We start from the raw sequence: 16,483 nt of genomic DNA on the forward strand, positions 1-16,483 counted from the left end.
CCTCCAAAGTACTGATTAATTACAAAGTGAACCAAAGTCAATTCTGAAGACAAGAAATGACCCAGTGTCAAAGACAACGTCACTGAGCATTTACTCAGGCTTAGCAGAGAGGTGTATAAAGACCACTGAGAAATCATTGAAACTTTTTCAAAATTGCAATTAAAATAATAAAAACCGTAAAAGTAGAGGAAAAGCTGTCACTATTTTAAAAATATAACTTAAAATCCATTTTTTCTCATTTGCTAAAAAAATTGGACACTCAAATGTAAAAACATAGTTTATTTTTTCAGACTTTGGTAGTTTACTTTTACAAAATAACAGACAAAATTTGGTTCTTTATATTAATACAGAATATGTAATACATATCGAAATATATATATATAGCACTTAATTATTAAACACATAGCAAAATTGGTATCACTTAAACAGCAACCATGTTTTTCACATAATTAGGAATTCTCAAGAGATAAACATTGTTTTTAGCCTGACTATGTAAATAGTCTTTGATGCTTTATGTCAACTAGTATTTACAAAAGCATATCTAGAAACCACCACCACCTACAAAAGTGATGAGCTTCAGGATACAATTTTATCATGCCATAATGCAGACTTAAAATTATAGAAAGCCAGAGGAAACTAATCACTTCGGTGCAACTGCAGTGGGTAGAATTACTTAATTGTGATTTGAAGTTGTACACTCTGAGAATCCCAAAAGGATGCTTTTGAATCTTCAGTTGTTGGTTTCCTGATGCTCCAACCATCTCTTAGGTGGTATTATGCCCTCTGTTCACCTAACTGTGATAGAGTGAAGCTGCATAGAGATTGTTTTCATCTCTGGAAAAATAAATAAATAAATAAATAAATAAATAAATAAATAAATAAATAAATAAAATACACACACACACACACATATATCATAAACCAGTGTTTAAAAACTATTCAGAAAACTAACACATGTATTTATCATACAACTTAATATCTACTTGCCAAAGAAGTGCAGGTGTTATCAACTTATAATACTGTGCACATCAAATAGTGATTGAGGTGTACCTTACTGATTCCATTTTATTGGTGTCTCAATTATTGGAATAAAGAATAGTACTTGCTATATAGTTTTTTTCCTTTATTGATTTTAGAGAGAGAGGAAGGAAGAGGGAGAGAGAGATAGAAACAATGATGAGAGAGAACATCAATTGGCCGCCTCCTGCATGCTCTGCACTGGGGATTTGGCCCACAACTGGGCATGTGCCCTGACTGGGAATCAAACTGGCGACCTCCTGGTGCATGAGTCGATGCTCAACTACTGAGCCATACCAGCCAGACCTTGCTATATATTTATATTTATTTATATTACATTTAAATAAATAAAATTTATATTAAAGTATAATTTAATTATATTCTTATTTGTTTATATTTTTAATATTTCACCTCTTTCTCAAAAGGATTTGAGATGCCTACAACAAAGGGGATATATATATAATAAGATGAATAAAAAGAAATTTAAAATCAGGGCTAAGGAAAAGAGAATAATACAAATATATTAACCATAAAAAATATTCTAGTGGTTGAACTGAGCATCAATTTTAGTTGCAACTTTCCCGGTAGTCATGGTAAAAAGGGAAGAAGGAAACCAATTCTATAGGAGAGAGAAAGGTTTGCCCTAGTACCAAACTAAAGAACAAAGAAGAAAAGCCCTGGCCTATTTGGCTCAGCAGTTGGAGCGCTGACCTATGGTCCGGAGAGACCCAGGTTTGGTCCCCGCTAAGGGCACATACCTCGGTTGCAGTTTGTCCCCAGCCCTGGTTGGGGCGTGCTGATGGCAACCACTCGATGTGTCCCTTTCACGTCGATGTTTCTCTCTCTCTCTCCCTCCCACTCTATCTGAACAAAAAATGGAAAAATGTTCTCGGGTGAAGGGGGAAAAAAAAGAACAAAGAAGAAAACTCACATGAGATCTTAAGTAAGAAATATCTGAAAACAAACAATGGACACTGTCTTAGACAAATTTTATAAGGATCAGTATTTAACAAAGTATTCTCCAAGGCAGGTGTCAACTAGATGTCTCTACCTGGCTGCTATCCAGAATTGCTAGCTGGACAGTTATGCTACAGCAAAGAAGCAAACTTTTTATAATAAATCACAGAGAAAAAGCATTGCAACGGATAAAGCCTTACGCAGAACACAGTGACTCTGTTTAGATTTCATATATTAAAAATGCCTCTCTGGAATTAAAACATAGTGTTTTTTTTTTTTTGCAAAAAAAAAAGAAGAAGAAGAAGAAGAAAAAGAAAAGAAAATCTGACCAAGTGAAAACATCTTAAGAGAAATTTATTCAGCCTCTGACATTTTACCAGTGTATGTTTACCTGCTCTCTTCTTTTAGCTTCTGGGCTGCCTGCGTTGATAACTTAATCTGCAAGTCTAGTCTCTGCAGGAAATCTCTGGCTGACACTTCCTCCGGCGACATGGGCGGAGCAGGGGATGCGGGAGGACTGGGAGGGTCTTCCACCGCCGCAGCCGGCAGCCCTTCTTCCAGAGAACCTGCAGCAGGTTCACTTTCTGGAGAATCAATGGAGTTAAGTCCATTAAACAGCAAAGGCTTCTCTGAAATAACTGGGATGTTCAGAGTTTTCTTCAGAAATATACAATCATTGGTAAACAGTTTATTTGCCCTTTTAATCTGCTCCATCTAAAATATAAAAAAAGAAACACAGAATTACATACAAATAAATCCGGAAGCAGGGCTTATTATACAACACAGAACTAAAAACACTCATGTAATAAAATGAAAATGAAAAAGTAAAATAAAATAAAAACATTCATGAGAACAATGTGTGCATTGCTTTCTCTGGAGCTGAGATCCGTAATTTGGGTTTTATCATCTCCCCAGATACCTCTACTTATTTTGAGAGACCTCAGGAATTTCTGTATCCCAATTTAAAAAATGTAAAGACTAATCTCCCCCTACTATATTAATTGCTCTACAAGGCAGCTTTTATCAAGCAGAGTTAAATCCCTGAAGTTAAAAACTACAGAATTTTCAGCACTTAATAAATTCCTTTTTTATTTTAACATTTCTATTATCTGATTTTTAAAAATGTACAGTGCTGTTATTTTACTTCTGGTGTGTTTCCTGTGTCTCCCGAATTACTTTGGTCAACATGACGGACGCAGGAGGTGGTGCAGAGATGAGTATGAGAATTCGGAAGAAGGGAGCAGGCCAGGGCTGCAGTCATTAAGAAAGGCCTCACGGAGAAGGTGGGGTTCTGATTTTGATTCTTTTATGTTAAATGGACCTTGAATAGGCAGAAGTGGGACAGGTAAGGAGAGGAGATGGGCAGCACTTTGCATATAGCGTCTCATTTACTCTGCCTTATGGAGTAGGTTTTTGAAGCTCCAGGTGACAAATAAAAGAAACAGAGTTCACAGAGGTTATGTCCCATGGAGTCCTGATACAACTGGCAGATGAAGAAGCTACAATTTAATACAGGTTTCAATAACCTCAAACTCTTTTGTAGACCGTGGATGCTTCACCCCAAACCACAGAAGCAGAGATAGGAGCAGGGAGTGAAAGGGGGAAGGGAACTTGCATACGTTATTTAACCTCATTTAACTTTCATAATAGTTCTGCAATCTAGATATTAGCATCTCCTTTTTACAAATGAAACGAAGAGTCAAGAGAGTTAAGTGGCACGCCTGAGTCCACGATGCTGGTAGGTACGCGCAGGACTCGAACTATGCTGGTACAGAGCATGCTGGAGAAGCACCTACTCTTTTATTTTTATAACTTTTTTTTTTAATCCTCACCGGAGGACATTTTTGCATTTATCTTCGGATAGAGCGGGAGGGAGAGAGGGAGGGAGAGAGAGAGAAACATGGGTGCAAGAGAGACACATGGAGTGGTTGCCACCCATATGACCCCAACCGGGCGGGGACAAACTGCAACCAAGGTATATGCCCTTAGCGGTAACCGAACCCGAGACTCTCTGGTCCACGGGCCGATGCTCTAACCGCTGAGCCAAACCGGCCAGGGCGAAACGCCTACTCTTACATCCATCACACCATATTATAAGGTGTCTGCAGTCTAGGCCATACCACCCTGAACATGCCCGATCTCGTCTCATAAGGTGTCTGCTGACTTCTCCACCCAACTAGCCTGGGACTCACACCAGGCTCTTTATGTTCACTGAACCATCTAGTTTTCACCACAACTCTTTCTTGTGAGACATGTAACTGAGACAGTTTAGTACAATAGCTAAGTGCACAGGCCTGGGAATCGGACAGACTTGGTTTCTAATCCCAACTCCACCAACTCAAACTATATGAACATGAGCTTCTTAGCTCTCTCTTTGAGCCTGTTTCCTCTTGTGTAAAACAGGTATCACCAACTCATCACAGGCTTGTCAGAAGTATTAAATGAGAGTTTGTTTATACACATACTTGCAAAGAAGAGATAGATAGATAGATAGATAGATGATAGATAGATAGATAAATAGACAGACAGACAGATAGATAGAGACAAACAGACAGAATAGAGATAGAGACTGTTTAGCAGAGCACCTGGCAGTACATGGTACTTACTCCTCTCCATTCCAATGAAGAAACAGAGGCACACAAGAGGTAGTCACTGGACCAAGCGCATATGGTTCTTTAAATGCATGAGCCGGAATTTCCCTCTGACACTAAGGCCCACACAACACCACAATTAAAGTGCATGACTAATGAGAACAAATTACCAAGATTCTTTAACGCCAAACTGATTGAAAAAATTAGACTCTTACTTCAAAGAGCCTGAGGAATCATTAGTTAAATAAATGGATTCTGTTCCTCCTGCTTTCTTACTATAAGCTGAATCCACACTAACAGTATATTTAAATTTAGCCTTCTTTTTTTTCTTTTAAAGACATTACATTAAAAGTACCTTCTGTAGCCTGGCCGGTTTGGCTCAGTGGTCAGAGCATCGGCCTGCGGACCAGAGAGTCCTGGGTTTGGCTCCTGCTAAGGGCACGTACCTCGGTTGTGGTTTGTCTCCGGCTCTGGTGGGGTCGTGTGGGTGGCGACCAGTTGATGTGTCTCTCTCACATCGATGTTTCTCTCTGTCTCTTCCCCATCTCTCCTTCCCGCTCTATCTGAAGATAAATACAGAAATGTCCTCAGGTGAGGATTTTTAAAAAGTACCTTCTGTATAAGGTGGGTGGTCTTTTGTGCTCTACTTTTTAGTTAAAGGAGAGAAGGCAAGGGTGAGAGAGAGAGGACATGAATTGGCCAGTGCATTTTAGAGATAAAACTAAAAATCTAAAAATTCTAAGTATCTCTGGTCTAGCTGAGGCTTAGATTTGAGAGTTGAATAACTTGAATATGCATAGCAGGTTCAGGTATATTCTAATCTGCCTTTACTACCCTTTGTATTTGCATCCACCTGGCATCCACTTGGCATCCACCTCCTCCATCTCTCTTAGCACACGGGCTTCCAGTGACACTGAGCTCTCCCCTGGCTTCCAGCATGAGCATGTGACTCATTTCTGCCCTTTGGTGCCACAGTGTCCTGGCTTTCATGATGGGTCACAGTCCCATCTCAGAACAATTCAGAGATGCTGGCTCTGGGAGGGAAAAGCACTCCCCCTGCCAAACTGGAAGGAGACAGGCCAGGAGCTGCTGGCAACCACCCTTCCCACCTCCTGGAACCCGACAAGGAGGCCATGTTGGAGGACAGCAGCCAGACCCCTGCATCAACGCCTGGAGCTAGAATACCCCCGGACCTGAGTTCCATTAGCCAGTAAATGCCGTTTTGTTTTGTTTTGTTTTTTGCTTAGGCCAATTTGAGTTAGGTTTTCTGCCACTTGTAAGTGAAAGAGTCCTCATTGATACAGTGCCCTTTGAATTGCTTATTGGCAGGGACCTACCACTGCTAACAGTGGTTGTTTTGGGGAATGATTATGGAGGGCAGAAATGCCAGGAGCTGACTGCTGAGGCAGGGCTGAGAATCTGAAAACTGAATTCCTGCAGGACAAGAACCGTTATTTGTATAGCCCAGAATCTAACAAAGATCTTATACACAATAAGTGCTTAGGATGGATAGATGGGTGGGTGGATGGGTGGATGGATGGATAGATACAGGTCAGAGGAACAGACCTCAAACATGAACCCAGAGAAGTAACCAGAAAGGGGTAGTAAGTTATCTGCTGTGTTGGTTATTCTCTAAACCCATCCTGACCTCCCAATCTATCTCCCACTCTTCTTGAGCCTGTTCTGAACCCCAGGAGGCTGGCCTCTAACTGCCCTGCCCAGGCCCCCTTGTCCTTGGAATTCCAGTTGGTGTCCCAAACGAAGGCACCGGCAGAACAAGCACACCATGACTCGGGGGCGGCACCCCGGTGGCAGACTGCCTGCTGGGCAGTCCCCTGTGCATCAGCACCTGCTGCACTGCTCCTTCCCTGGCCTTCATGCCCAGCGGTGACATCTCCCTGCTGCTGTCTGTCTCAGGTGCTTCACCATCCCTTCTTGCTTCCCTTAACCCTGCTCAGACTTCTGTGAATGTCCCACTATTAAACCTCTCTGGCCATATGCTCTGAGCACAGTCTGTATCCTGCGGGGACCCTGACCGATACATAAATCTGTCATTCACAGCCAGGCAAGGGGCAATGACAGGGAGCATGAGAGAATGTGACGGAGTCCAAGGCCGGGGCTAGTCACAGAGTCCACTGGGAGTGAAGGGAAGGGCTCCCTTGGCTCTTGTGCAAGCTGCTGTACAACTGAGTCACCGACAGAACTGCCTCTTAACTAGCCCATGAGCTTCCCTAGTCGGGGACCGCACGGGCGCCACCTCAGTGCTGTCGCCAAGCACTTAAGATGCACGCTGACCTTTATATGTAGACTCCGAGATGACACACGCGATGCCAACATGGACGACATCAGGGGTTTCCAGACATAGTTGGCATCAAGGTGGGAACAATGTCAGGATGGGCACTTTGAGTGTGAAGGTGACCAAGGTACATGAGTCTAACACAGGTTGTAGTTAGAAACGCAGGCTCTGGGGCCACACTTCTTGGGTTTAAACCCTGGCTTTGCCACTTTCTAACTATTTTCTATGTCTGTTTTCCTTTCTGTAAAGTAAGGAAAATAATAGTATTTTATCTATAATATGAGGATTAGGAGAACTAAATCGTTTAACTCATGTAAAGCATTTAGAACAATGCATGCAAGGCACACAGGAAGCACTCAAAACTGTTAGCAACTATTATCATTAATTTTGGTTAAAAGTGAGAAAGCAACAGGTAAGAGCAGATCCCTAACATACATTCAGCAAATAAGAAGAAAGGAGGTAAGAATTTCTCCCAACAGAAAATATATCTGCCCTGGCCGGTTTGGCTCAGCAGTTGGAGCACTGGCCTGCAGACCAAAGAGTCTCGGGTTTGAGTCCCAGTTAAGGGCACGTACCTGGGTTACAGGTTCCAACCCCGGCCCCAGTTGGAGTCCTGCGGGAGGCAACCAGTTGATGTTTCTCTGTCTCTCTCTCTCTCCTTCTCCCTCCCTTCCACTCTGTCTAAAAACCAATAAAATATCCTTGGGTGAGGATTAAATATATATATTTAATAAATAAATATATATGTGTGTGTGTATGTGTGTGTGTATACATATATATATTTTTTTTTCTCTCCCACAAAGTAAGAAAATAATTAAAATTCTTTTCATATAAATAAGCCTGGATGCATAACACTGTATGTTGTCAATGCCCTGAGATATGAACTTTGTTTTCAAAGGTAATTAATTTCGTCTTAACTTGTTCTCCCTTACACCCAAGGGCTTGAACCAACTGCACAGGCTCCGAACTATGTTACCTATAGTGAAGTCAAGGAATGACACCAGCCTTGCAAAATGCCAGGGGGTGGGAAGCGTTCTAGGCAGAAAGAGCAGCTAGATGCCCAGAGCAGGAAAAAGTGCTGTGGCTCGAGTGCGTGGCAAAGAGCACCCCGGGCCACTCAGCCTTGGATGCCGAGGGCAGGGATTTGGATTTTTTTTTTAAGTGATGGGAAGACATTGGATGGTGAAGGAAGAGAGTGACATGATCTGACTACAGTTAAAGATCACTGTAGAAAATGGATTGGCATCAGTGGAAACAGGGAAGCTGAGTTATGGAGGAAACCGCAGTAGCACATTCAAGCGACTATAAATAATCCCCAACAGTGAAGTGACGTTTTAGGAATGTTTCATACTTTTATCTGAACTTAGATGGGCCTAATGTTCTAGGAAATTCACCTCACATAAAATGAAAAAAAGTCATGATCCAATCCATGGAAGACCTGGAAGACTCTACAGCTGTCTCACCTGATAAACAATTTCCAATACCCAATTAATGCTGAGAATAGAAAGAATGACCTTTTCAAGGTGACACAGAACTAACCTCTGTTTCTTGGGGGCAGATGAGTAGGGAGAGGTTTAACAATCAGATGCTTTCATTTCAAAACTCTTTTTAAACCAAGATAGCATAGCATGACTCAACAAAGTCTACTGTCTGGTCACTAAGAGACAGATCACAGAGTAAGTAAGAGCTAACAGGGTGGCCACAAGGTCACCCATAATGAAATTAGTTAGAACCAATGCCATCAACAACTTAAAAACAATTCATTTAAAATGACTTCCCTGTAAATGCATCTGTAAAGGAGAATTTACTATGGGAGCAATCACAAAACTTCCCTCACAAAAGACAGCTCGACAGCAGCTGCTGAGCATGGCTAAGAATTCTCCCCAAAGGCAACTCTGGCCCCTGTCGGCAGGCCGCGTGCTTCACGGTGAATGCAAAATTCAACAATTTTGCTCTTCCTCTTATAAACAACTCTATAAATGGAGCCACGTTAAAATGGAGCTAGAGTCCTTGCCGGTTTGGCTCAGCGGTTAGAGCATCAGCCTGTGGTCCGGAGAGACCCGAGTTCGGTTCCCGCTAAGGGCATGTACTTCGGTTGGCCCTGGATGGGTCATGTGGGTTGCAGCCACTCGATGTGTCCCTTTCACGTCGATGTTTCTCTCTCTCTCTCTCTCTCTCTCTCTCTCTCTCTCTCTCTCTCTCTCTCTCCCACTCTATCTGAACAGAGAATGGAAAAGTGTCCTCTGGTGAGGATAAAAAAAAAAAAATGGAGCAGGAGCTGCCATACCAGAGGGACTGCCTTGCATGTCTCATGTCCATGTCTCATGTCTCACACCTTGGAATGTTCAAAACAAGGCAAAATAACCTTTAGATTGAGCCTAATGCAACATGTTTCCCAAAACACTGTTTGCAAAGATAACAAGAAAGCAGTTATTATGACTGCTGGACTGAAAATTTAAAACACTTGTTTAGAATGAACATCACTATGTTATGTTATCTATACCCATAAAAATGATTTCAGTCTATTGATGTAATTGTCTCCCTTCCCATTCTCACAAATACCCATTGCCTTTGTCTCCTAATCAGAAAATTAGTTAGGCTTCTGCTTGAATTAATGTTTCCCAAATAGTTCTTATTGATCTCAATAAATGCATTTGTCTCTCATTTTGAAAGGCCTTTTATTTATAGGTTAACACTCCCTATTCCTTAAAAAAGACACATCTTCCAAAGATATTTTAGGATACTTAAAAAGTAATATTTACATAGTACTGTTGGCTTGAAGAATATTTTCATATATACACAACTCTCATTTGATTATCATTTTACAGAAAAGGAAACAGACTCATATTATAAGATTCTCTCAAGATCATTTTCTAGTAAGTGCTAGATTCCCCACCCCACTGTTCCCTGTTAAGTTCTAGGTTTCGGGTGGCAACCAGACTCCTTCACTGCCATGTGCTAATGGGGAAAAAGATGTTTTTCTTCTCCACACTATCTCAGAAGAACATATGACATTCCATGTATATGAAATGTTCAGAAAAGGCAAGTCTATAGGTCAGTAGGTAGATTTGTGATTGCCTGGGGTTGGAGAAGGGAACAGGATCTTTTCAGGGTGATGCAACTGTTTTAAAATTAGATTCTGGTGATGGTTGCACAACTCTGTAAATTTACTACAAGTCCTTGAATTGTACACTTAAGGTGAGTGGATTTTGTGCTATGTAAATTATTCCTCAACAAATTTTTTTTAAAAAGAATACATGAGAATCTACTAAAACCCCAAAGCACTAAAGGCTACTTTGCCATACCTCTTACTACAAGTGGCACTATTTATGTATGGTTCTCTTCCCTTGGACCAGCAAGGGTCAACAATTTCCAGCAGCAGCAGAGGCTCAAGTTACAAACACGAAGATTTACATACACTTACATTTCTGACTCCCAACACTTGTTCCCCCTAAAATGACCAATCAGTTCACTTTTTCTCAGCAAGATGACTTCTGTTAGGGGAAGTGTTAAGAAGTGACTGGGCTTAGCAGCTCCTTAGAAGAGAAAGAGAAGACCCTGGTCATAAAATGAGACAGGAAGTGACTGAGGGCAATGTGGCCTCTGGAGAGGCTGAGGACAGGCAAGTTGCCAGGGGAAAGCAAAGAGATGAAGGGAAAGTTTATGCAAATAATCGGCCACCTCACTGCTTCCTACCCACTTTCAGTTTCTATTCTGTTCTCTGAACGATTTTCTATTTCCCAACGAAGAGTTCCCAGATGCTGCCTGAAGCTGGTTACTCTCCTCCAGAGGCTTGCATCCACCCAAGAAGAGCAGGGTTGCTGCAAAAGCCATAGCTTAATCCAGTGTGCTGGGTTAGGCAAGGGGCCTTAATGTCTCAGAGGAGGTAAGACAGCCAGGGGAATTCCAGCCAAGCAAGTTCATGTCTGAGGTCTGAACCTTATTTAATAGTTTCACAACTCAGCCCAAAGAGATTCAGTTCCCCAGACCCACTTTCTCAAATGCCTCTTACTCTGGTAAAGATATTCAAATCTAAATCTATATTTAATTCAATATAAAGGCCCAGTACTGGGGGTATGGGAGGAAAGAAGCATCAAGTCCAGCTGCAGCCGTAGTCTCCTTTCTGCAGGTTAGAGAGCTGGCCTCAAATCAAACTTTGTAATTCAAGTCAAGCAGGCTGCACCCCCTCACTCAACCTGTACCCTGGGCCCCATCTTTAAGGGTCTACTGAATTCCAGGGCCTAGTGTCTTCATACCAGTCAGGCTTTCCTGTGGATGAAACCCACCCATATGTGGAGGGCCTAACGCGTGCCAGACTCAGGCTAGACACAGAATATACAGAAATAAATCACACGACCCATCTCTTCTCACACAGCTATAGGCTGCTGGAAGCAGTAGCTGATACACTAACTGTGCACAGAAAGAGAACAGTATATATTATCTTGTAGCCCTAGCATCTAGCTCAGGGCCTCAAACAAACCAGGCTCAATAAAAGTAACTTAAAAATAATGAATGTCAGTTATTAATAACTATAAGTGACTTTAAACGGGATGGTGGAAAGAGTCATTAAGATATTTTCTAAGTCACTGGCAGAAGTGGGGTCCATCAGGTGTCAGACCTGGCCAGGTTCTTGAACATCCACATTCTTGTTTCCTATAGGAAAGCCTCCTGAATCCCTTGGCCCATCTCTAGGGCAGAGGTACTCAAACAAAACAGTAAACTAGCAGAAAATGTATAGCATATCAACAAATTACCTAGAATCCAACCATTTTCACCATTTCCTTCTCTAGTGCTTTGGTCCAAGCTACTATGCTCTCACCTGCATTATTATAAGCATCCTTCCTATCTAGTCTCCCTGCCTGGGCACTCACCTCCCCCCAACCTCCACTACCCTCACCCACCTGCCACCCCATGCCAGCCTATTCTCAAAGCAGCAGCCAGAGTGATCCTTTGAATGCATATTACATCATGTCACTCTTCTACTCAACTCCTCCAAAGCTTCCAACTCATTCAGAGAAAAAGCCAAAGTTTTTACAATGGCCTTCAAGGCCCTAAGTGATCCGGTCTATATACACTCTGTTGTAGTCTAAGCACCAGCCATACAATACCTGGAACTTGTCAATGATGTTCCCACCTTAGGGCCTTTGCGCCACTCGCTGTGCCTTTTGCCTGGAATGTTCTTCACAGATATCCGCATGGCTCCCTCTCAGTGAGGTCTTCCATGGCCATACTATTTTAAATTGCAGCCACCTCCACCAGCCCTCCCTATCTCCTGTCCCTGCTTAATTTAATTTTTTTTCATTTTGATTATCAATACCTGACATATAACATATTTTGTTTACTTACTGTCTTCACTGACTAAAATATAAGTCCATGAGGGCATGGATTTTTATTTATTCACTAATGTATCACCAGAAAGAAGCTGGAAAAAAAGAAAAGAAAAAAAGAAAAATTAGATGAATGATAAATACTGTTGGGAACACATGGCAGGGAAGGGGGGGAGGACTGCAATGTGACATCAAGTGGTCAGGAAGGTCTCATGAAGGAGATATTTAAGCAAAGACTCGAAGGCAGTGAGGGAGGAAGTCGCACAGCCAAGATCAGCTACATGACTTGTAGGGCCCAGTGAAAAGTGAAAATGTGAGGCGCTTGTTCATAAATTACTAAAAACTTCAAGACGGCAACAGCAGAGCATTAAACCGAGTGCAGGGCTCCTGGAAGCACGGGGTTCTGTGTGACTGCACAGGTCACACACCCATGCATGGGGCCCTGCATGTCGCTATCAGAAAAAGAGTGTTCCACACAGATGGAAGCAAGTGCAAAGGCCCCGAGAAGGGGCAGTGCTTTGAGAACCAAGCAAAGAGGCCATGCATCAAAAACATGAAGATTCCTGGTCCCTTTTCTGGATATTCTAATCCAGTAAGTTCAAGGTCAGCTAGAATCCTTTCTTTTTACTCTGTCCCCAGGCATTCTCCTATCCAGGTGAGTCTGAGGGACACATCTATTTCCCCAGCATTGCTGCTAGCCACTGAGCCCCACTGCAGATAACTAGTTTCCACGTTGTTCCCCTAGGAACCCAGGACTGCATCCAGGTCTCCATCTTCACTTCTTGTCAGCGCATCTGTTCTGGGAACCTCCTTATAACTAAAATACTTCTGGCCTTTACCAGTCCCCACCACCGAAGGGCTGAGGACCTGGTTGGACCCCCATCTGGGTCACTGGGGAGCTGTCATCGGCAGACAGGCTTCCCTCAGAGTTCCTGCTCCGCTAAGTAAGACTGCAGAGCTGTGCTCTGCTCTTGCCAGACATGAGATGTTCAGGTCAAAGTGTGCCTGGACTCACTCTTAATTTCCAGGTGCACTGCCTTGGGTCTCTAAATCTCCAGTGTCTCTTGCCCTGGCTGGTTTAGCTCAGTGGTTAGAGTGTTGGCCTACGGACCAATGAATCACAAGTTCAATTCCAGTCAAGGTCACATAGTTCGGCTGCGGTTTTCTCCCTGTCTCTCTATCTCTCTCCCTCCCTCCTACACTGTCTGAAGAGAAACAGAAAAATATCCTCGGGTGAGGGTGAAATAAATAAACAAATAAATAAATAAATCTCCAACATCTCATCACCTACTCCTTTAACCAATACTTTAAATATAATGATGATCTTGGCAGTCAATATTAGAAACTTACTCAAATTCTTTCTGCTCAGTCAGGAAAAGAAGAAAACCTTTCTGCCTTTTTAGCTTCCACCTAAAATCTCAATTTATAATGAGTAAATCCAGTTAGTGTCTTCAGATATTAATTAAAGCAAGAACATTACTTCACTGTTACAGTATTATCACGTTCACTGGTTCTATATAATCCGTGGAAGAGTCTCTAAAAATTTAATCAACTGTATAGTTCAGGACCCAAAGTAAATGGTATATATGTAATAAACCAATGGTTCTCAACCAAGAGTGAGTTTCTTCCCAGGGAACAGTTGGCAATGTCTGAGTGGGGGTGCTACCGGCATCGATAGGCAGAGGCCAGAGATGCTGCTAAAGATGCTACCATACACAGGATAGCCGTCCCACCCCCAAAGAATTATCCAGGCCATAATATCAACAGAGCTGCAGCTGAGAAACCCTGTAACAGACTATTTGTGGCTATAGATTATAGTTCCCAACTCATTATACTTGAGTTTAACATCTTAAAATCATCTTTATAAAACTAATAAAAAAATCGTATTTATACTTTAACAGAAAGGAGTGATAAGGTTATAAGAAACAGGATCTATACTAGTAAAAAACAGGTTAGAAAACATTTGATCTAAGGTGGGGACCTGCGGTGAGCAGATATTTAGAAGTTCTAAGCAAGTCAACTGAAACCATGGAGGGCAGTGGGTTGCAGAGAGACTGATGTGGGTAGTGACCAGGGAAATACCACTTGTCTAGATATTATGAGTTCCTAGGTACAGTCACCCTGGCCTAGTAGGTAAGACCCACAAAGAACAGACAGAAAGGCGTTCCTTCTTTAGTAACCAAGACGTTAAGAGAGCTCTTATCAGGAGTATAAAAATATGGGTGGAAATCTGAAGTAACATCTAGAGAAAAGCCAGTGCTTTACCACTGTGCAGATTTAAGCCAGTCTCAATGGATAAGCATACTTGGAAAATATCCTTACCTCCCATGCATCTTCTTATCTGTAAAGAGATTACACCTATCTCAAGGCTTATTTGGAAAATCAAATTGAATTAAGAACAAGATGGAGCAGGACAAATGCAATGCCTGGCACATAGCAGGCATTCAGCAGAAGGTAGCTAACTGTTATTTGCCAACTCTGCTTTCCTCTGGCTTTGACCAAAATCAGGCCCCATTAATGCATATAAGTTCTAAGCTCAAATTTAGAAACTCCCAAGAGGGCAGAATGGGATTATCCATGGCATGATGTCAGTACACGTCTGCACAGCAAAATGTTTAAATGATAGAAAGGCCTGTTAGGTAAACATATACCAGCCTGAATGTGCAAAATAGATTACTCAGTCTCTGTCATTCCGTGAAGGGCCAGAAAGAGTTTCATTTTAAGAGAAAGATATAGATAAGATCACCTTTCTTCCCATCCCTGTCTAAGGTGATTCAGGAAAGAACATTGAAAACTGATACAGAACTCAAATGCACAAAGGCCATCACATAGCTCAGAGTTAATTATAAGTAATTTTAATGAAACAATATGTTCCCTCAGGTTTCCATGTTCTTCCCAGAGGTGTAATGCAATATGCCCAAGACACACACACTTATAAATTTATAATAAACGCAGCTCTCCAGCTCACCTAGACCACAGTTCTTGGCTGCTGCTTAGCGACAGGTGTCACATTCACAGTTGCCAGTGAGCCCAGGGGTGTAATTTCACTTCTAAATAAAGAAGCATAATCTATAGAACCAGAACATCCTGCGGGAAAAACTACCATTCCTGACTCATTACAGTGCTTGCTTGCACAGAAAACAAAATTCTCTGCGCACGTCCACTTGTCAGCTCGGCTTTGAGTAAATATATACGTGGTGGTATGACGGGGACTGAAAACCGGGTGGACGTGGTTCCCGGTGCTGCCAAAGCCCCGGTCTTCTTCGGTGTTCCTCACGAGACAGATCTGGTCCGAGTCTGGGCAGGGCACCGGGAACTCGATGCACCTACCTGGGGAGGGAGCCTTGGCGGCCCGCCCCTCTGGCTACCAGACCAGCTTTGGCCATCATCGCTGTCCCCGCAGAGCGCACGGAGCCAGAGCTACCGGCTGGGCCTGGGACCGGGGGCAGGTGGCTGCCTCCTCGACCCCCAGTGCTCGCACGCCCCGCCCCGAGCGGCTCCCCCCCGCCCCCCCGCCCGCACCCCTCCGCCGCGCGGGCGGCCTGCCCTGCTCACCGTGACTCCGTACTTGAGCGCGATGCCCTGCAGCGTGTCGCCCGCGCGGACCCGGTGCTCCACATGGCGCTCAATGACGCCGGCGCCCAGCGGCGCCCGCACGCTGGCGGTGCTGCCGTAGGAGCGGGTCTTGGTGCGGGCCAGGCTCAGCGACAGCTCGGCCTCCTCCGGCTCGGAGCCCGAGCGCGAGCGCGGCGGCGGCGAGGAGGCCGATGGCCGGGGCGCACGGAGGCCGCCTTCCCGCAGGGCCAGCGCGGGCGCGGAATCCGCCATGGGTCCTGCGGAGGCCGCCAGGTCGGGAAGCCGGCCAAGAGGGCGGTGCCTCCTCTGCCGCCGCAGCCCCTGCTTCCTCCTCACTGAGGCTGCGGATGGCGGTGCCGCGGGGGCGGCGGGCTGGAGGCGGCGGCGGGCAGCTGCAGGCCGGGCATGGCTGGCACCCCTCCCCCGCGTCCCTGCTTGGCCGGGCTCACCTGCGAGGGGAAGGGCGCCCGCAGCTCCCGCAGCGCCCGGCGGACTGCCGCGCTCCACCCTGCGCCCAGACCGGGAGGCCCCGCAGTGCGAAGAAACCGGGCTAAACGGGGCCTGTCCTTAGGTGTCCTCGGCGCCAGGCTGACCGAGCCCGGTTAGAGCCCGCCCTGACCACAGCACACCACCAGAGCTTTGCTCTGCCCCCTTTTTTGATTCCCCAGCAGGCACCAGCTTTCTCAGACCTTCAAGCTGTCTCCGTGCCAAGGGTACTT

At 44.1% G+C, this 16,483-nt stretch overlaps 1 protein-coding gene across 6 annotated transcripts; it reads right to left on the reverse strand.

Moving 5' to 3' along the window:
• Positions 1 to 212: 212 nt before the first annotated feature.
• LYSMD2 (LysM domain containing 2) lies at positions 213 to 16,041 on the reverse strand. Of its 6 annotated transcripts, XM_036272586.1 has the most exons (4): positions 15,157 to 15,615; positions 13,539 to 13,598; positions 2,366 to 2,688; positions 338 to 834 (listed from the first exon to the last, which is right to left on the reverse strand). In XM_036272586.1, the coding sequence occupies exons 3-4, from the start codon at positions 2,686 to 2,688 to the stop codon at positions 792 to 794; spliced, it is 366 nt and encodes a 121-aa protein (XP_036128479.1). In that variant the 5' UTR covers positions 13,539 to 13,598; positions 15,157 to 15,615; the 3' UTR covers positions 338 to 791. The 6 variants fall into 6 exon arrangements, with proteins under 6 accessions (XP_036128460.1, XP_036128479.1, XP_036128487.1 ...); XM_036272567.1 differs by lacking the exons at positions 13,539 to 13,598; positions 15,157 to 15,615 and adding an exon at positions 15,744 to 16,041 and having other exon boundaries at positions 213 to 834; XM_036272594.1 differs by lacking the exon at positions 13,539 to 13,598.
• Positions 16,042 to 16,483: the final 442 nt, after the last annotated feature.

The sequence above is a fragment of the Molossus molossus genome, unplaced genomic scaffold (assembly GCF_014108415.1).
Source record: "Molossus molossus isolate mMolMol1 unplaced genomic scaffold, mMolMol1.p scaffold_m16_p_1, whole genome shotgun sequence".
Taxonomy (NCBI): domain Eukaryota; kingdom Metazoa; phylum Chordata; class Mammalia; order Chiroptera; family Molossidae; genus Molossus; species Molossus molossus.

Coding starts and splice junctions, on each gene's coding strand:
- LYSMD2 (XM_036272567.1), bottom strand. CDS start 16,016: ATGGCGGATTCCGCGCCCGCGCTGGCCCTGCGGGAAGGCGGCCTCCGT. Junction 2,689..15,743: donor CGCTCAAGTACGGAGTCACG/GTGAGCAGGGCA, acceptor TTTATATTTTAG/ATGGAGCAGATTAAAAGGGC. Junction 835..2,365: donor AAGCTAAAAGAAGAGAGCAG/GTAAACATACAC, acceptor TTATTTTTCCAG/AGATGAAAACAATCTCTATG.